General features: G+C 42.0%; 2 protein-coding genes across 2 annotated transcripts; one reads left to right on the forward strand and one right to left on the reverse strand.

Annotated features, from left to right (window-relative positions):
• Positions 1-3,537: 3,537 nt before the first annotated feature.
• Positions 3,538-10,803, forward strand: gusb (glucuronidase, beta). The gene is made up of 12 exons (XM_040179772.2): positions 3,538-3,870; positions 4,665-4,850; positions 5,023-5,204; positions 5,772-5,914; positions 6,047-6,234; positions 6,638-6,787; positions 6,932-7,110; positions 7,371-7,517; positions 8,026-8,110; positions 9,509-9,685; positions 9,771-9,906; positions 10,298-10,803. Exons 1-12 carry the CDS (start codon positions 3,568-3,570, stop codon positions 10,447-10,449), a joined length of 2,028 nt encoding a protein of 675 aa, XP_040035706.2. The 5' UTR covers positions 3,538-3,567; the 3' UTR covers positions 10,450-10,803.
• Positions 10,804-11,849: 1,046 nt separating this feature from the next.
• On the reverse strand, positions 11,850-20,855 carry vkorc1l1 (vitamin K epoxide reductase complex, subunit 1L1). Its single transcript, XM_040179775.2, has 3 exons — positions 20,605-20,855; positions 17,813-17,922; positions 11,850-15,900 (listed from the first exon to the last, which is right to left on the reverse strand). Exons 1-3 carry the CDS (start codon positions 20,826-20,828, stop codon positions 15,674-15,676), a joined length of 561 nt encoding a protein of 186 aa, XP_040035709.1. The 5' UTR covers positions 20,829-20,855; the 3' UTR covers positions 11,850-15,673.
• Positions 20,856-21,352: the final 497 nt, after the last annotated feature.

Here is a 21,352-nt window from a genome sequence, read left to right on the forward strand (position 1 = left end):
TGCACAGCTTCTCTTTGATGGATAGCATCTACTTGCAATTTGGGAGTCTGGAGTGAATTTTATACAGTGTGCCATTAGTTAACCGTCATTTTTTCTTAATTCCAAATATTGAGATCTTAATTACATTCCCACAACCATAAACTGCTCTGAAATAGAGAATCCAAGAGAACATAACTTCAAAAGACTGAAAGAACAGAGGAGATGTTTGGACAACAAAGCATTTTGAAGCACAGCTCGGCTGTGAGTCACAGAGGCTGCAGAGATGGTACATGGAAAAATAAATGCACACCATGTCTGAGATAAAAAGGGAATACCACACTTTCCCTTCCCTTTCTTAAAGGTATAAAAGTCATTACGGTTTGGCGTTTGGCAGAGAAATTACAATGTGTCAAAGATCTTGGTGAAGATCTGGTAACTTATGGCAGGGACCTGCACCACGTGGACAAATGTCAAAATGTGAGCAGAATATGAGGAATAAGAGGTATCAGAGACCTTGGCTCCGAGACCTTGTGGAATCCCAGGTGCGACGTGAACCGGTTGTGGATAATTACTGAGAGTAAGCGGGTGTCATCAGAGCGTCACAGTAAAGTTCCTTTAGGTTTTTACAGCGTATCAACAAACCATATGGCCGTAATAATATGCATTATATAACATTGAATTCATGCCCAAGGGATAGACATGTGCATCACTGACATGGGAGCCAAAGGATCCAGATATTACAAGTATTTTCATTTTGAATCTTTGCCAATTAACTTGTGGGAAAATGACTTCAAAGAGGATATTAACACTGAACTCCCCATTAACCTTACAATCATTTCAGGCCGATGGCAGTGCTATGGGTTGTTTGCATGAGCCACTATGTGAAGCACTTTATGTTTATTGTTTGTACTTTAGATCTACAGTAAATTGTACTTCTATGAGCCACACAGCATAAAAATCAGGGGTTGGTTGGTTTGATTATCTCTTGGGAATAAAGTTTTTCAACTGTGGTATGTCACTTAGTCAAATGAAGCAATTATGTTGATTCATTTAAAAAGCATTCTCCCCAAGAAGGAATCAGAACAAAAGGTTTGGACGGGAACCAGGCGGTAGTAAAAGACATATATAAGAAATGTTTTTTTTACCCAAGAAAGAATGTTAAATAATTATATAATTGATCAATTAAAGAACACCTTTAGTCTAGAAATAGTTATATTAATTGTCAACATATACACCAGTGGAACAACATCACATCCCCAAGCCCTGAAGGTCAAAATCACAATGGATTGATTTTCCAGCTCCTCCTTCTGTGTGTCCTCAACGTAACTCAGAGGCATTCTATGTGACTAGTGAACCGCCAGGTCTGCTGTTTGCTTGTCCATTCTCGAAGCATTATATAACCAGTCTGCAGCCATCTGCCCCACTTTAACCAGTCTACTTGGTTGATCTGTCCCACTAAGAGAAATTGTCTCTTAAGTTCCACACGTTTAAGCTGAAATCAAACACTATTCTCAAAATCATCAGAAAGGCCTCTTGAGCGCTCAGGGGAAAGGTTTCAGAGGGACGGCAGAAGTCTCCTGCTGGAGAATCAACCTTGAGCATTTTATCATTTAGCATGATAGGCAGAACCTGGAGGCACATATTAGTTCCACACTTCATGGGGGGTGTTTGATTTGTGTCACTTGTGGCGCTGGCTAGGTGGTGCATTAAGTCAGTGATGTAACAAGGTAAACGAATCCTTTATTAAAGGTGCTGGTATACAATAACACTAACTATGGTACATTTTAATCTAGATTAATTTGCAATAAGCAAGTAACATTGGATTACATAACACACACACATTTATCAGCCTCTTTAGCGTAAACTTTTAAGTGGTAAATCTACTTCAACTGACATTTATCTACTTTTTTTAACATTTAGTGACTTCATCGAGTCACAAGGAAATCTGATGATACTAATAACACTCGCAGTGAACATATTATTATACGCCTAAGCATCCTTTTGTTCTTATAACCCCCAATATGTTTACTCTTGGCAATTTGATGCCAATATTCGCCATTTAAGAGAAGAGAGAGCAGATAATGAGGGGGAGACAGATGAGGAATGGCAAACAACAAAGATCAAGTGGAACTACTCCATGAACAGCGCAGGCTGAACCCAAACACCACCGCGGCTTAGTGGTTTTACAGCCAAATATTACCACATTAACAGGTCAGTATTACCATCACTAAGGTGGATAGTTTTGTTTATAGTTTTGCAGTAGACTTTACTGACAGTACACACACCCTAAATCCCTAAACATATAGCACCCACAATCAGGGAGAGATCCCCAAGGATACACTTCAATGAAAGTGTGTAGGGTCGTCGTCATTTAATTAGTGAAAACGTGCACATTGGTAAATACATTTTTAATAATAACTAGGAATATCAGAAAGACTATTGTGGATTACGTGCATGTATGAAAAGACAATGTGGTTGCTAATTGCACACTTTATCAGTGAGCTGAGGCTTCCGTGTCGCGCTTCTGTTCTCTTAAATGTGCGGCTGTGTGAGTGTCTGGCGCCATCCGGTGTAAATGCGTCACTGTTGCATCCGGGTAGGACGCTTAAGTACTAAAAGTATAATGTCGTTCTGTGGATTATTCAAATAATAGCCTGATTTTTAACGACATTGACATTTTATCAGAGCTTTTATTTTACTTAAGACACATCGCCCTCACTTTTCATCTCCCATGTTTACAGTACAATAAAATGTGTAAAAACGACGCTATCCTCATCTTTTAATCGGTTATTCCGACTGTACCTGAAGGCGACGCGAGAATGACGGTCACATGACTTTGGAACCAGCCACGTGACCAAATCAGCACAGAGGCCCCGCGTAGCTGCTGGGTAACAGGAAGAGTCGCCCAGACAGTGTTGCCAACTTAGCAACTTTGTTGCTAGATTCAGCAACTTTTCAGACTACCCTGCAAGCTTTTTTTTTCAAACGACACCTAGCAAAAAATAACTATTTAAAAATATATATTTGGCACTTTGAGGAACTTTTGTAAAGTGACTCAGATCCTAGAAATGGGTTAAATTTCCCTAAATGACACAAAAATAACATGCGCCTGGCTACAAAAGTGCATTGTGAGACTTCAACAACAGGCTCCCGGCTCGTGCACAGGCAGCAGTCGGCAGCACAACAGTCCGCTGGAAAAAGATGCCGAGTGCTCACATCTTTATTGGAGTTAAGTTGCTTGTTCATTAAAATAGCATATATATACTATTATTAGTTTGTAGCAATAATTGTTCATCAGTTTGATTTTAACCAACTACCAAAAGACTGCTAAAACTATACTTGTTCAGAATGTGTAGGTTTACTTGTTAATAACAAAATATGCAATTGTTCAATAATTTAGTTGTGTTAAAAAATATCCAATCGTATAAAATGTGTTGTGTTTATATTACTTGTACACATAAACATATATGATAATGAGCAAACAAATCTAAACTAACCAATGTCAATTTTTTTTGCCGAGATGGACAGTAGATTTGACGTACGTGATTTTGTACTCTGCGTAATAACGCAGGTTTACGTTATTACGTAATGACATCATCACGCAGTGACATCACAACGTCATTTAGCAACAAATCGACTAGCAACTTCTCCAGAAATTTTGTTGGCAACACTGCGCTCAGAATGCTGAAACCCGAAAAGCTGTTCCGTTGTTTGTGCCTGTTCGCTGCCTTTGAAGCGGCATGTCTGCTGGACACCGGCATGCTCTTCCCCCGGGAGTCCTCCTCCCGAGAGGTGAAGGAGCTGAACGGCGTGTGGAACTTCAGGGCGGACAGGTCCCCGGACAGGAACCAGGGCTTCGACGCGGCATGGTACAAACGTCGCCTCGCAGAGGTGAGCACGGCCGAGGCATCGTGGCCGAGCACAGCGGCTCACTGCGTTTGTGTCGACTAATGAAATCAAATGAAGTGTTTTTTCTGTCCCCACAATTAATACTTCCACACACAATAAAACCTCTATTCGTTTTTTACCACTATTCTCTCCGTTGTGCAGAGGGGGAAATGCCATGTTATCACTGTTTATTAAAAGTTGAAAGGGCCTTTTCTACTTCGTACAAAGACGACATTGGCAAGTAATCAATGAACCGTAGTAAACTGAGGTGCAATTGTGAGGGATGATTTTTATTTATTTATTTAAAATGTGCACATCTCTATTCCATCCAAATACTGCAATTCTGAAACTTATAAAATCCTGAAAAATGAAAAACCGTAATAGTTCATCTACTTCGCATAGAGGATACAATACACAGCCAAGTACATTAAAGTCTTAAGCAGAACTTCTTCCTGGATAGTACTAAGATTAAAATAGACTAAATTATGCCCAACTTTATATCGGTTTCACAGGCACCTCCAAGTTCCTAGATCCCTTTATTATAATACCACAGATTTAAAAAAGTCCAAAGCTACATTCATAATTGTAACAAAAATATATTTCAACTTAGTCTCCTTTTAAACATCTTGTGATACCTGTGATTTATCGTGCGGGGTCGTCACCCAGAGTTTGGGACCAAACTGGCGTTGTCATCATTCCCGATTATTAAAGTAGTCGCCGAAACTACAAGCTCACCGGGGCAGATCTGCTGTCAGAACTTCAAAATGGCCTCGTCATTGATGCTTTATGTTCCGCAGACTGGCCCAGTGATTGACATGCCAGTTCCTGCCAGCTACAATGACATCACCCAGGACCCCACGCTGAGAGATTTCATTGGCTGGGTTTGGTATGAGAGGGAGGTGGTGGTGCCTTCCCGCTGGATCGCCGACAAAGGAACGAGAGTCGTTATCAGAGTGGGAAGTGCTCACTATTATTCAGTAGTGGTGAGTATCATGCGTGTCTCCCCCGTCCACGTCGGTCAGTTTGAAAAATAAAAGTAATCTTCCTTACTTCTTGCCGCTTTTTAGAATGTAATCCATTTTACATCATCCACTTCTTGTAATAATGTGATTATAATCACGCTGATTTGGTTTTGATTGTCTCTTCGCTTTGCAGTGGGTGAATGGGGTGAGAGTGACGGAGCATAAAGGGGGGCATCTTCCCTTTGAGGCTGAGATAGGCGCTTTACTGCGCAAGGACCCGACTCAGCCGTGCAGGATCACCATCGCTGTCAACAACACTCTGTCTCTGGACACTCTTCCCCCAGGAGTCATCCAGCACATGACCGACCACACCAAGTAAACTCAGTCTTCTTGATCATGAAGTGAAACGCTGACTAAATCAAACTTCCTCTATTGTTTTGCTTGCTGACGCCACTGATGTGAAATGCATGGGGCCGTTATTGTAACATGATTTTCAAGTATGTGTGAAGTTGTCTTACCGAATTTCAATCATTTTGCGTAGTTAGATCTCTTAATATGTAGAATAATCTTCAAAATATGCATCGAGATTTTGGAATCTGTCCTAATCTTCAAATGAGAATTAATAGTGAAACTTACCCGGTTCGGGTTTCACTTCAATTGCAATTAATTGTAAGAAACGTTTCTGTTAAACACTTATCAGTTTGGTTCTATTAATGCTTACAGTCCTGACATTCCTTCCAATACGGATGATACTCTGCAGTGAAACCTGCTCCTAGAGCCAATGTAAGCTTTGTCCCTTCTGGGCTTCTATAGAAACGTGGCGGTTTTTATTTTTATCTGAAAATGCGACCATTTCTAGTTTATGTCCTACTTGTGCGGGATTGAATGTGTGTAATGCTGCTCGTCAGTTTGGATACTGAGGAGAATGTAATTGCTCAACAGGTATCCTGAGGGTTATTTTGTGCAAAACATCTACTTTGATTTCTTCAACTATGCTGGCATACATCGCCCTGTACTGCTGTACACTACACCTACGGCTTATGTGGATGACATCACCGTGGTAACGGACTTCTCGGATAACACTGGTAAATGAATGCTTGTGATTATTATGAAACTGGTTGATTTTAAACCCTTTCAGAGTAGCTACATGCCATCTCTGTAAACTACCAAAGAGCTGTTATGTGCCATAGTTCAGTGTTCTTTCCCCTTCATCTCAGGCCTTGTCAAATACAAAGTATCAGTCCAAAATGCCGCCTCGGCCACCTTCAAGATCACCTTGATGGACAAAGGCGGGCACTGCATTGCCTCCTCCAGCGAGCCGTCCGGAGTGCTCAAGATCGTGGATGTCAATTTATGGTGGCCGTACTTGATGCACGAGAACCCAGGTTACCTTTACTCTTTGGAGGTAAGACAACATGTCTCTTTGAGGTGCGGGTCACATGAGCATTGCCACTAGATATGTGAAGTTAATCAGGCAGCTGGCTTGAGAAAGAATAACCGGTTATTGATAGAAGTCGGCATTATGACGGCGACCATTGTTTATAACAATGACATTGTGCTTGAGGACTCAAATCAGCACTAGTGCTTGGAAATTAAACAATAAAAGGAAAAAAAGCCACATCCCAATATGATGACTTAAAAATGTAACTGCATTTACAGTTTGAATTACCAATGCTTTAACTTGGTCGCCTGATATTTTTCTTTGCACCATTTGAAATGGACTCAATGCAGTTGTTGGGTATTCAGTAAAGCCTCTTCTACTTGCGTCTGCTGAAAGATTCTCTGACCGTTGCTTTTTCCCCATCTAGGTTGTCTTACTGGCTGCTGAAGGATCTGCTTCCAACGACGTGTACACTCTACCAGTCGGCATCCGCACGGTCGACGTTACCAGCACCCAGTTCCTCATCAACAAAAAGCCCTTCTACTTCCACGGAGTAAATAAACACGAGGACTCTGATGTGAGTACCAGTAGTGGGAAGTAAGACCTTCACCAAAAGACCCATCCGCTGTAAAGCGATCTAACATCCTCACACCATGTTTACTCTTCTGAAAAAAGTGGACCCAGTCCAATAATCCAATTGAGCCGTCCTTCTCTGTTGTAGATTCGAGGCAAAGGCCTGGACTGGCCCCTCATGGTGAAGGACTTTAACTTATTGAAGTGGTTGGGGGCCAACTCGTTCCGCACCAGCCACTACCCTTATGCAGAGGAGATCCTGCAGATGTGTGACCGCCATGGCATCGTGGTGATAGACGAGTGCCCGGGCGTGGGCATAAAAGACATGTAAGTCTCCCCGCTGACCTCGCTGTGACCTTTTTAGGTGTTTGACGGTTCACAGTAGGCAATTTCATCCGGTAACAAATGTGAGGTCACAAATACACTTTGACCTCTCCTTGCTGTTTTTGCATACAGATGTTTAAAGTGTTTTTTTGTGTGCTGGGCTGAGAATTTGTAAGCTTTTTAAATTACGGGCAAAACTGGTGTTTTTCCTCCAACAATGCCATCAAGGTGTATGCTGATATATTTGTGCCCTGCTGCTGTAGTCGCAGTTTTGGAAACGCCTCCTTGACCCATCACCTGGTCGTCATGGACGAGCTGGTACGTCGGGACAAGAACCATCCCTCTGTGGTCATGTGGTCAGTGGCCAATGAGCCGGCTGCAGAGATGCCTCCTGCTGATTACTATTTCAAGTGAGTGCTGGTGGTTTTGTTAAGATGTGAAGCGGTGAATGGATCCTCTCACTATGCACACACTGACTTAGCTTCCCCTTTTTGGATTCAAGGTCCTTCACTTCGCATGGAGTCGTTAGGATAAAGTCAAACATTAATAAAGTGTGAAGCTTTAACCTTTTTGTATTCGAGATACCGGTTTGTTATTCAGCCATTAGGCATACTCACTTCAGGCCTATCCTTTATTCTGATGCGTGGAATGCAGCAAGAGTAGGCATGAAACTGCCCTGAACACAAACAGCCGGAGCTCAGTAATCGCCTGAGGCTTCAGGAAGTGCTGCTCAAGCCGCCCAGGTACCGGAGTTCCAATTAAGCAAAGCAGTGGGGGTGAAATGTGGGGTACACACACACAGACCTCAGGCACGCTGAAGTTGTAAAAGAAACTAAAGCGGATACTTTACAGGTTAAAGTGGCGGTGTTTATATAACACTGTAATTATAACCAAAGCATGCTTTTGTTTTTCTTACAGAACCTTGATAAAACATACCAAAGAATTGGATCCAACCCGGCCCGTCACTTTTATCACAGACAGTAACTATGCCAGGGATAAAGGGGTGAGTTTTATTAATCGTGAAATCCTGTAAAGCACATTACTAGTAATTATTTGTATTGGTGCTGTGAAGTGGTGTTGATATCTGAGGAATAATTTGGACAGGTAATGTAAACAAATATGAAAGGCCAGTTAAGAGTCGACTGAACTGCACGCTACATTTTTTGATAATCCTTCCCGAGATCAGCAATAAAAATGTTCAGCATCATTAAATTTGAGATGATTTGATAGCGGGCCAAAAAAAATAATTCAGCTGCTTTTCACATGAATGCCTGTTAAAAAGTTAAGAGCGTCGAACTGTCGAGTCATCACGCTGTGTTATTCACCCAATGTCAAACTACGTGACATTGGGAGTTACACCACCGCCGCCCGCTGACATGGCTCACTTTTAAAGGCCAATGGCCAGCCAAAGTGCTTTACAGGATAAAAATAATCAGCAGTAATAAACAATACGAGCAAAAGAAAAAAAGAAAAAACAGTAAAAGGCAAACAAATAAAAGATCCAATACAGGTGACTTAACTCAGCCAAAGGCCAAGGTAAACAAGTGGGTCTTAAGGCATGTTTTAAAAGTGGAAAGGCTCGTCGCAGACCGCACAGGAAAACGGCAAAGCATTCCACAGTGTGGGAGACGCTACTGCGAAGGCTCGATCTCCATATGTTTTAAGGAACGACCAAGGAACGTTCAGAAGCAACTGGTCAGCTGACCTCAGGGCTCTGCAGGGTTGATGTACCTTAATAAGGCTGGATAAATATTCTGGGACCAGTCCATGCAGGGACTTAAAAACAAATAAAAGATTCTTAAAATCAAGCCAGTGGAGAGAGGAAAGCACTGGCGTTATGTGCCCATGCTTCTTTGTCCCGGTTAGGAGACGGGCTGCTGCATTCTGCACAAGCTGTAGACGGAGAGTTCTGATTGGCCGATACCGACATACAGGGAGTTGCAATAGTCCAAACGCGAAGATATATAAGCATGCATGACTTTTTCAAGATCAGCCCTGTTTAGATACGGTTTGACTTTGGCTATAAGCCCGAAGCTGAAAGAATCTAGCCTTAACCACAGAGCTGACCCGCTTGTCCAATTTAAACGCCCCATCAATAATGTTTATTCAGCTCGGGGCGAATAACTGGATGACCTGTGATCATGGCCAAACGGGAGAAAGCCGGCACTCCACAATGAAAAACATTCACTTTATTGTTATGAGAATACTGGTTTGTAATCGCCTCATTAGAGTTGATTATTACTACTAGAAAATCTGCTGCTTCATTATGAAAATATGTGTTGATCTACAAAACGGGGGCATCACGTGTTCACAATGAACGCTCACGAGCAACTGATCCAACTGTGTGAGGCGTGTTGAAGAGTCTCTACGAGTCGTGTTGAGTCTTGTGTGTCGTCTCCAGGCTCCCTACGTGGACGTCATCTGCGTAAACAGTTACTTCTCCTGGTACCATGACCCGGGCCACCCGGAGGTCATCCCCATCCAGCTCAACACTCAGTTTGAGAACTGGTACGGAAAGTACCAGAAACCCATCATCCAGAGCGAATACGGAGCGGATGCGGTGCCGGGGCTTCACAGTGTGAGGACTCGCACACATCCAACTATCTGAGTTGCAGCGACCTCAGCCCGCCCACACCCGTCTTAGCTGTCGTTTTTCCCTGCAGGATCCACCCGTGATGTTTACTGAGGAGTACCAGAAGTTAGTCCTGCAGAGCTACCACAACGTGTTCGACCAGAAAAGGAAGCAGTACGTCATCGGCGAACTCATCTGGAACTTTGCAGACTTCATGACCACACAAGGTACTGCAGTTGGAGAACATTAATGGTACTCTGTTCCTCTTCGTGTCCGAAGTTGATTCGGCTATTTTATTGCAGCACGAGGAACAAATCACACAGTGGATTATGTGAATGCACCATTTTGTACACGTTCATTACTGTGGTTTCCGTTTCCAGGCCTTCTTGGAAAATCTGATATGTCAACTCGCTTCCTTCGCAGCGCATTTGCAAATAACGATTAGGCTCCAGCTGGATCACAGGATTTACACCAGATCGTCTTTGTGATTAGGCGTTCGCTAAAAATCCAGATATCTGTTCCTGTGTATGAATCTTAGAAGCAGCCGTTTTGAAAGGGTTCCTGTGTTTCTGGGCAATGTGCGTGACGAGGTGTTGTTGGTCCTTCTCGTGTCTGCAGGGATCATGCGCGTGGTGGGGAACAAGAAGGGTGTCTTCAGCAGGCAAAGGCAGCCCAAAGCAGCAGCATTCATCTTGAAGGAGAGGTACTGGAGACTGGCGAATGAAACGGGCAAACTACCTGCTTGGACCAAGTACCCGTGCTCACTCTGACACACTCTAGTTTGTAAAATTCTGCCCGTTTCTTGAGGCAGTTTAACTGTTTGAAAGATTAAACCACCATGACATTCAGCTATGCTTCCTTAGTTATGAACAAAACCACCAACTCCATATTATAATGTGAATTATGTTGATATGGTTTCCTTATGATACCCATGACTGACTGAGTAGCACTTCATTTAGTTGTTACAGGATTTTAATACACATACATACCTGGCAGGCCTTTCTGTTGCTGTCATAAAAAGATAGTTAATGTGAATTGCCATGCTGATCATAAACGTTTTATATTTATATGTGAAGAGAAATTTTGATATGAATCAAGCTATTAAATAAAAATCCTGATGTCAATAGGCAAACTGTATTTATTTTCCCCTAAGCATTTACAATTTTACTTGAGTAGTTTGGTAGAAGACAGCCTGAGTCTCGGTGCTAATTCTCTTAAGTCACTGTGACTGAATGCCTTCAAAAGCTCAACCAGAGACACCGTGATTGTTGATGACAGCACGAGTGCATTGCGGCTTTGGAACTTTCCGTGGCTGCATGGACCCTCGTCACAGGATTGACCTCCATGTTACAGCTGAACCAATATTAAGACACCGCTTTACATTTCTGTCAAACATACAGCACCTACCAGCATGCATGTAATGTGTTGGAAGTCCTTTGGATAAATGTGTCCATTTGCTGAATTGCGTTTGCAAAACTGGAGATTAATGTGTCATAAATCAACTCAACAAACTGTCGGTGCATTTTTATTAAAGTCCTGAAACCTAATGATGGCCACATTTAGAGAGGGTATAGGATTTGATAGACTTGTTGATCTCAAAGGGGCACGATGTGCCTCCTGGACATCCATTGTGTGGCAATGGAGGAGACAAGTTAAACCTGATAGTGAATAAACCTGATTAGGAAATTCTGGGATCCCACGATGTGATGGCTTTTGACATTAGAATCTACTAATCCGAATATCTCCATGGTTTCAAAGTAGACATTATCTTTTGAAAGTGGAACCATTCAGATCCGTCTTACAACAATGTAATTTAGTTTCTTTTCCCTTCAATGGAGAAAATCCACGGCTCTCGTTCCGTGTCGATATATATGCAACAGTTTGACAGCGGAAATGTGCTACTACAAACACCAATTCTTGCAGCACTTTGGAAGAGCTTCACACCCAAATGGGCTTTGGATGTGGTCTACTCGCCCATTGAAAGCACACTGGGGAGGTTTTCTTCTCAATGGCCAGTTTAAACAGGAGGAATGAAGGAACCCGTTTTAATGTTCAGAACCGGACTTATTCTGAGACAAAGAAATCATCCAGTATCTATTACATTTAGCAGCAAATCGGTCAGTGCTACTTTATCTACAACAGTAGTTGAATTTATTCAAATGAGCTACAGTTTCAGAGGGAATGTTTTAATGGTAGATCATTTCCACATGACAATGACAATTAAAAATGTTCTCATGTCAACCACAGTTTTCCCTTAAGGTAAGATGGATTATTTTTTGCACTCTCCTACCATTCATGTAACACGTTTCCATGTAAGAAAAGACAGCATTTTCAAACATATTTGGCAATACAGAAGCAAACCCAGTAAGTTTTCCTCCACAAAGAAATTTAATAAACATTTTATGCTGACACATTGATTTCTCGACCCCCTCCCTCCCCCAACCCCTCATCTTTTTTTTTTTGTTAAAATAACCCAGAATGTTAACAGTCTATACAGCTAAAGGGAATAATTAAGGATGACAAAAAGAACATTACAATCATGTAGTTAAAACTAAGTGTACTTTTAGCTAAACAAAATAAAGATAATTATATAGAGTTCAGGAAGGGGAATGGGTTTGACCTTAGATTCGATAGGGCATTTTTGTCTGGCAATTTGAAAATGGACTCATGCACTAATACTGAATACCAACTCTTTGGGGGAGGGGGATTACCAATTTATTAGATTACATTTTAAGGAAGGCAAGCATTTAGTGCCCGTTACAGTTACCGTTCATCTTACAAGGCTATTACTGTTGCTCGTCTTTGGCTCATGGCCTAGTGATCAAACTGAAGGCACTTTTGTTGGCATCAATGATGCAACTAACATGGCAGTTATACCTCGGGGCCTAAATGAATATTCGTGAGTGCAGTATTGATCGTTTTGACCTTTGACATTAGATCAGCACACAACCAAAGATTTCAAACTTTTGACTTGCCCTCAATTCCTATCCCATTTATTTTAACACAGCTGGAACCCTGAATGAAAAGATGCCTCCTGTGCACATGCATGTTCTAGCACTCACAGGCCCCACAAAACCTAAGCGTTACATCAGTTTGACCTGTGCTAGTGAATTAATAAGAATTCACTAGCACAAGTCACATGTGAGTGCGCAGGATTTTTCCAGTCAAAGACAAAACAGTGCAGTTGTTGAGCTCTTTCGGAGTCTAGATGAAACCGAATCTGACGCCAGCCCGACAAGGCAATACAGTATATGGAAGATCTTAAAGACAACTTGCTGAGAAATGACGCAAACATTTGAGCCATTCTATGGAGGAGTGTACAGTATGTTTAAAAGGGACTGCGCTTACTAATCATGTAACTAATTGTAACATAACTACAAACCATTTTATAAAGCAGCGTCGTCGCCCTCCTCCCCTCTACAAAGACAGTGAAATGTGCTTAAAGGGGTACTCCACAAAATGTACACATAAAAGGTCGGGGGGGGATCCTACAGCATACTCGAACCTCCAGCTAAATCAACAGTGCGTCGAGTTGCATTGTGGGTATTGTAGGCCCTCGTTTTTACGAAACAGAAGACTCGATGGAATAAATAAAAAGATGGTTTTGCTGCATCAATTCCGAGTAAATGTTATTAGAGTGCATACTGAAATGTTGGGAGTACTCCTTTAAGTTGAGGTATCAGTCGGTTATACTGAAACCCAATGGACAAACATTGATACGTTGAACAGTAAATAGATCTTCACTGAAGGATTAAGTGTATCAGATGGTGCAGTGGATGGGAATGGCCGTCTTCCTGGTGCATAGGAAGAACGTACGAGTAGGAAAATGGGCACAAATAACGTAACAGACTCCGTATGATTCAAAGTAAATAGGTTACAACATGAATTAATGGACAATATCCCTAAATGTCGCGGGGATTACGTCTCCTCAATTTCCATTTTCACAGACGAGCGACGACTTTGCACGTCACCGGAGGAAGCGTCACTGAGGTTACTTTCCTGGCAGTTGCTATCATCAAAACCGTAACACGCCTCACTCCACACAGTGGGCTCAGGGAGGAATTGAACTCTGATCGGAGTAAAGGGGCGTGAAGACTTGCAGTAACGGGTAACTATTAATAAGCCGGTTTAACACCACACATGAATCACATTGTTACAGTTATTACGACGACTGTTTCGGGATCTTTGAGTATAAGATTGTCCGATGTCCCACATATGCTTAAAAGCAAAGTGTACCATGCATCTGACGGGTAACGTACTTTAAATTAGTGGACTCTGGAGGAGAGAGAGAGACGATGGTCGGACTCTGTGCTGGACTGAACGGGCCAATACTGTGGATGTCTAGCAAGCCACTACCAGCAGTGGTTGCTTTACCCATCAATACTGGGACTTCTCTCCGTGCAAACCGTGCCATGTTAGGAGACCACGGAAAGCATCGCTGTCAGCGGTGGTTTGTCCTACTGGATCCAAAACTCCCAGAAACGCCGCACATGGCTGAATGCACTGCTCTCTTTGTCCAGCAGGGAGTTACGCCTCTGCCGCCCGCTCAGGTCAACGGAAAGCATCACAAAGTTTTGTTCACGTCCTCCAAATTAACTAACTCCACCAGGCCCGATAACCCTTACTGTTCAATTGACATCAAAGGTATACAGGCTGGACAGAGAGCAGAAGCCAGGTGAGCATTAAACACATTTAAAACCGCTAGATCAGAGATGCCACTCTACACTTAATGCAGACAATCACAGTGTAGCAGCCGACGCTACCTCATGAGACTGATGGGGAGGGACAAACACTTCACTGGTATCTTAACTTACAAAACTGTGATCATAAAAATAAAGTCTCAGACCTGTGACAATAACACAAGGAGCATACCTGGTGTTAACGAAATTAAGAAAATTCACCTTAGCACTCCTTTAGGCACATAAGTCTTTATGGGTCCCACTTGTGTGGAGGTCAGGAATGCTTTTCACCCAACAAAAAAAACAGTGGAAAAAAAACAAGAAAGAAAAGAGTGAGTGTGCTTTTATGCAAACATGGGGAGAGAAGAATCCAGTTCTGTTTGAAAGACGTATCGTGGCTTCAGATGAAACGAGGGCCACTTGCAACAAAAGAAATCCACACAACTCTGAACTGCATGGCTGACCCGGATCCCCGGGACGGAGGACGTCCCAAGCGCATCTTCAGACTCCTCCCCCTTACTAGTGACCTTTATCGCTTTTGTTTTTGTTCCTGATTTTCTGAAGATTTTCTTGGATTTTTGTTTGTGGGGGTTTCGCTCTTCATTTTTGCCATTGAAAGGTTTGTGTCAACACTAAATCACAATCTAGCCTGGGATATTGCTCAGCAGCTATGTACAGAATAGCAAAGACAAACAATCAGACTGATCTATACACACATTTTCTCACATTGTCCTGTGTTGATTTTTAGTGGTCCTCTTCATAAAAGAAACATACTACAAAGTGTAAACATGAAAACAAACTATTCTGTATAAATGTTAACCCCCCCCCTTCCACCCGTACTTGAACCAAATCTGCAAACTGAAGGGTGACCTAATGTGTTGTTGTTTTATTTTGGGACACATTAAGTTCAGAGTTTTAGTGCAGATCCGCCGTGCAGCAATAGGACTTCTCTAACCGTTTCAAGTAAACCCCTTTAATGTCCTGGTTTCTTACGTTCTGCGATCCTTTTTGTTCGATAGAGCGCCGTCCTCCATTGTTCGGTATTGTGGATTTCTGCCTCTGCTTGCTGCGTTCAATGTTAAATAAGGAAAAAAGAAATAGCTTTCACTCACAACTCCTCCCGTGTTTGCAACATTGAGATGTCCGGCCCAACACTTAAGTTAAGTTTCCTTTTTTTTTTTTTTTTTTTAAACACACAGCAGAATAAACATGGTTTGGAAGCAAGGTCTCCTGGTGGCAAGTCAAATGTTCAGAGGTCACATTTCTTTTTTTTTCTTCTTGTTTTGTTGTACTTTTTCTTGCCGCTCCAGACAGCTTAGTCCTCCTTGACCTGAAGCTGCTGCTTCCAGGCCTCGTTCAAGTAAACCAGTCGCTTGTAGTTGAGGACAAAGAGAATGAAGTTCAGCGCGTACGTGGTGATGCAGATGATGCAGAAGTCCTTTAGGACAAAGTAGAGGATGTAGCCCAGGTAGAGTGAGCCCACCACCGACAAGATGGATGTCGTCATGAGAATAAGGGCGGCCATTGCACTGACAGTCATTCCTACGGCGAGAAACACAAACTAAAGCTTAGGCAAATGATCGCAGAGGAAACAAGGAAAAAAAGGCAACCTTAGAACACACAAATGACCTGACTAGTCTGTGTTGTTAGCGCCTTGTGATTACACACCGTTTAACCACATGTCGTGTTATTCTGTTGCACACGAGGCGCAGACACAGCAATTTGGCTGTTCTAGAACCAAAGCCGCAATGGTAGAATGCTGATTTCTCTTAATACAGATTAACTGACTGCGTGAGTCACATGACTAAACCGTACAGCTGAGGGCTGGAGCGGCTCATTGGGAAACCACAGAAAAGGTGTGTATGGGCATGCTGGGTTTAATCTAAAGACTGATCAGCTACAGTCTGACAAAGACAAGGCTGCACGGTGCGCTAAAATGTAAATAAGTACATTTAGTCGAGTATTGAGCAAAATTACAATTTTGAGGTACTTTAATAGTAATTGTATTTTCTGATACTTTGCATTTCTACTTAACTACAATACAGAAGTAAAAACTATTTTGTTTGTTCACACTGAAGCTTTACTTACAAGTTGCTTTGACGATTCAGATTAAAACTGAACGGATTAACGAATAAATGGTATGATCAGTATTATTAGCAGTTAAAAATCAGTCTCACCTTTATCAGCTGCAACATTAAGAGAGACACATACATTAATGCATTAGTGATCTATGCCATCCAATATACTGCGTGGTATGCTGAAATTTGCCATTTACTTTCGGAACTTGTGTAACAGTATTTCTACATTGATGTATTGTGGCATTGCTTTTACTCAAGTCAAAGATCACGGGTGCTACTTCCACCAATCACAACCAGATATTATAGAAAATGTGGTAGTACAATATGTTCTGGGCGTGGACTGGTGGAATTAATTACTCACTAGTCAAATGACTCATAAATTCAAGGATATTTATGGCCTGTGCAGCCAATGGCACAATTCCTTGATCAAAAGTCAATGTTATGGATGTCTCACTACTTCAATTTTTACATGAGTTTGAGGATTTTTGTTTTAGAATACTCCAGTATATGAAATAACGGAAACCAATATGGTTATTGCGTTTGTTTATCCATTTATAGCCTAAAGAAATTCCACAATGGGAAAAGGCACAATAGCCTATGTTTTGTTCTTGGTTTCGACATTCGAGGGTACAGTACAATCATCTTGTATCATGTTTTGACAGCATTTAAATGCTGTACACTGGCATTGATCAAAGGTTAAACTTCTCATACGCAAACTCTTGAGTCATCCCTGCAAACTAACATTTAGCAGCCCAAGGCCCTAAGGATAATGAAACTTCTAAAACAGCGTGGTCTTAACTCCAATATGGAAATGTTAACCTGATGCAGCGACTTAGCTTAACTGGGCAACTATTGTGTCAGTCAAATGAGTGGTAACTGATGTGGCTAAAAGGGCCTCTTGTTCTGTGGCAGCGCCAGGTGGCCAGACGAGCCAACAGGCCACTCGGCATGACTGGGCTAAAACAAGTCAACCACAGGGGGAAATATTTATGGTTTGATTGCCACATTAAACTGGGACAAACACTAAAGAGTGGGGGGTACTGTCTGTAGATCAAGGTCTTATCGATCACTTTCCTTATCCTACTACACCAGCACGTCATCGCTGCAGTCTCAATGGAAATGAGTTAGAATAAAGTCCAAAGACTGGAAAATATTGATTGGAGATCAGGTGAGCTTCAACAAATACGAGATACCCAGATTATCATATTTACACATGGCCACTAAATATGATGCGAGTGAGTCAGGGTCACGAGAGTCAACTTTGGAAAATACAGCAATGACATAAGGAGGCAGATTGTTGAATCAGCAATAACTGCCAATTATAGCAAGCTAGGGGAATGTGTCACTTGTTGACTCTGGATAAAAGGACATCTTACCTAGTAGGAGCTGAAAGGCATAAAAGGCAATCCCATAGACACTGTTGGGTTGGTTCAGTGCATTGTCGTTTCCAAAAATGGAACCCAGGAGTCCGAATCCTCGACCCCACCTGTACCACACCAAGACATCAGCAAAGAAGGCGGTGAACTTTACTCCAGGAGTACAAAATCTAACACACCGAAAAGCCGAACAATGAGTCGAACAAAAAGAAGGGAGACGGGACACTGCAGGCACACCCAGGTCTTCCTTCCTGGGGAATGTTTGCTTTTTAGCAGAATTGTGTTCTTGGATAGGAAAATTATCATTTCCAGGAAACCATTTTTTGTGTTCAGTGACCTAAAACTGAAGTTAAAAATTATTTTGGCTCACTGTTAGTCTAATGATTATTTTCTGGATACATTGTTTTGTCAAAAAATGTAAAACAGACTGATGTAATTTTCAAACGTATTTTGTCTGACCAATAGTCCATATCAATTGCTGACAATTTTTTTTGTGTTGATCAAAAAAAATCAATTTATTGACTAAACCAAGCTAGACTTTTTAGGAGAAAAACAAATACTGGGAACCGAAGAGGTTTCTTTACCACATTGCTCGATGACGACCACCGTGCCGGCTTAAGAACTCTGTAAGAGCGGTCAAACCGCTCACAGTAGCATTCTGTTAATCACCAATAACTTTAAACCGATGGAACACATTCAGTCTACAGCTTGTTATAGTAAAATGGAAGCTTATATATATATATATGTGTGTATATATATGTGTGTGTGTGTGCGTATATATATATATATATATATATATAATGTGTGTGTGTGCGTGTGTATATATATATATATATATATATATATATACATACATACACACACATATATATATATATACATACACATATATATATATATATATATATACATACATACACACACATATATATATATATACATACACATATATATATATATATATATATACATACATACACACACATATATATATACATACATATATATATATATATATATATATATATTTATTTTACACACACACACAAACACACTTATATTTTATTTACTGGGAATATTCCATTATTGCAACATGTTCAGTAAATGTATCTTTTATGTACGTTCTCACATTGTCTAAAGTAGTGATCGAAATTAATCAATGAGAAGGTTCCACAGTTGTTTGAAAATTTCTAAATATACACTTGTCTCTTTATGCACAACTTTAGTGTTCTATTGCTACTCTTATAGTTATTTGGTATAATAGGTTTTGGGTAATTAATCAGTATGACATAAAAGACAATACATTTATGTTTCATCTGAGGCTATTCAGCGTGAGCATTGAGATTGTTAAATAACTTTGACCCTCTTTAAAATCTTATTCACCACAAGGGAAGAATGCTATTAAAAGTTGAGGATAATGCAAGTGTGCAAATATTTTATCATTTGAAAGTCTCTCTTTTTTGATAGCATGCATCCCTTAGTGTGAAATATATTTAGATAACTCATTCAATGTGTGATGTACACTGAAACACTACATGTCAAATACAAGACCAAATATGGAGTTCACTGGACGGGCCTTGATGGCGGCAGAGGTTAGACTCTCAGAAACCCACCTTGTTTAGACTGCTAGTAGAAACTACTACACTTCCTATGAGTTTAGTCAGTCATTAATGAATCTATTTTGAACACAGTCAGTCATCATTGATTGTGTGACCAAGGCACGACTGTCTCTTACCAGCAGACTGTGGATTCACTCACTCGTGCTGAACAGGTTACATGTCACACTTTCTATCAGCAGTCGTCCACACGGCCTGCAAATGCCTCATTCAATGGGATGGAGTAGAAGTCGTCAACAGTAGAGCTGGTTTGATAAGATGACAGTTCTATGCAACAACTTAAGAGTTAAAGTGTATTTGTGAGGGGGGGGGTTTAAATGATGGAGTGCTTGCCCAATCAAATATTTGTGATTCAACCAGCTCAGTTTGTCACCGCGATGGATATAATATAAAAACTCTGCCCAATTGTGTTTCTGTGTGGTACTGTTAGCAGCACCGACACTTTAAGGCGTCCAACCTCGTGACGATCCGGTGGCCTGACCTCTGTGCACCGTCCCTCTGCCGGGGGGCAACGTTTGCCTCGAACGCGCTGCCCGGATCGACGTTAGCATCGCGGCTAACGACCACTGTGGGACAGCTAACGATAGCGCTAGCCGCAAGGTTAAAAAAAGTTCCCCCCAAATGAGCTACATCAAGCCAGCTAACCAACTACCAGCCTAGTTTGGTGGGCGGAATGAATGGGACTCATTCAGCAAACACACACACACACACACACACACGCAACAATAACATCGATAGACACACTCTGGACAACTTCTGTGCTGAAGTTGGTGTTATACGTACGACCGGCCAACACCAGCGAGCCCGTCGGCGACTGGTGCCTGGATCGATTGAATGAACGCTGACGGCTCACTGTTGACAGCTAACCGTCGCGCGCTAAGAAGTAACCTCACCAGACGGGTCGCGTAGCTAACGGTTAGCCGGGCTAGCTTCACTGAGCTAGATTAGCTTATTAAATGACAACCGCAAAGTTAACTTATTCCATTCGGGTTTATTTAACCAGCAGCCGGCTCTCGGGGCGCGCCGGCAGTCGGGGTCCGCAGTTAGCTTCAGCCTTAGCGGGCAGCCGGCGAATGCTAGCGGGCAGCATTTTGACAGTTTGAGGCGCGCAGCCCTTCCCAGATTGGCACAATAGCGGGCAGCTCCATTGAGCGCTCTTTGCTGAATTCAAATTACCTTGAGCTGAACACTTTGGAACAGCTGACGGAGCTGCTGACGTCGCACATGGCCTTGTAGCTCGGATCCCGAGCCTTTTCCCTCTCGACGTGGAAGGCGTATAGGGACAACATTATGCCCAGCAGACAGACGAGGAACCTAGCTATTCTCTCCCACCGAGGGGTGGACACTCTCAGGACGGGCGCCGCCATCGCTCTGTGGCCTAGCTGGAGACACGCATACATACGCAGCCAGTTCGCCTGAGACGGGACTGCGACGTGGAAAAGCGTCAGGACGTGCCACACCGTCAGGGGCGGGACGCTGCGCCGAGGAACAAAAACACATACAGAAAACTCCGGCTTTCTATGCGGACGCGTTGGGATCTGCTAATATATGCATGCAGATTTGGTTGTGCAAATGTTTATGCGAACACACAGCGTGCGTTTTGTATCGTATCAGGCTTGAGCGGAATGTGTTCTGCATTGTTACTCCATTAACTTTCATACATACCGGACATAATTATAAACACTGTGCATTTCCTTGGATGTGGATTTATTTTCATATCACAAACACAATGCAGTCCCTGAACGTCCCCTCGACTGATGAAGCCGGTTGAAACACTGCTATAACAGCAGTTTTAATACCCAACATTTATTCAATAAGAACATTTTGTTTGTCATACATTGCATAACGTGTGTGTTACGAAATACGAAGCCGAAGGATTCAATCTAACATGATAAACAAGGACAGCCCCACTAAAATAAAATTG

Source organism: Gasterosteus aculeatus, chromosome 7 (genome assembly GCF_964276395.1).
Source record: "Gasterosteus aculeatus chromosome 7, fGasAcu3.hap1.1, whole genome shotgun sequence".
Classification (NCBI taxonomy): Eukaryota; Metazoa; Chordata; class Actinopteri; order Perciformes; family Gasterosteidae; genus Gasterosteus; species Gasterosteus aculeatus.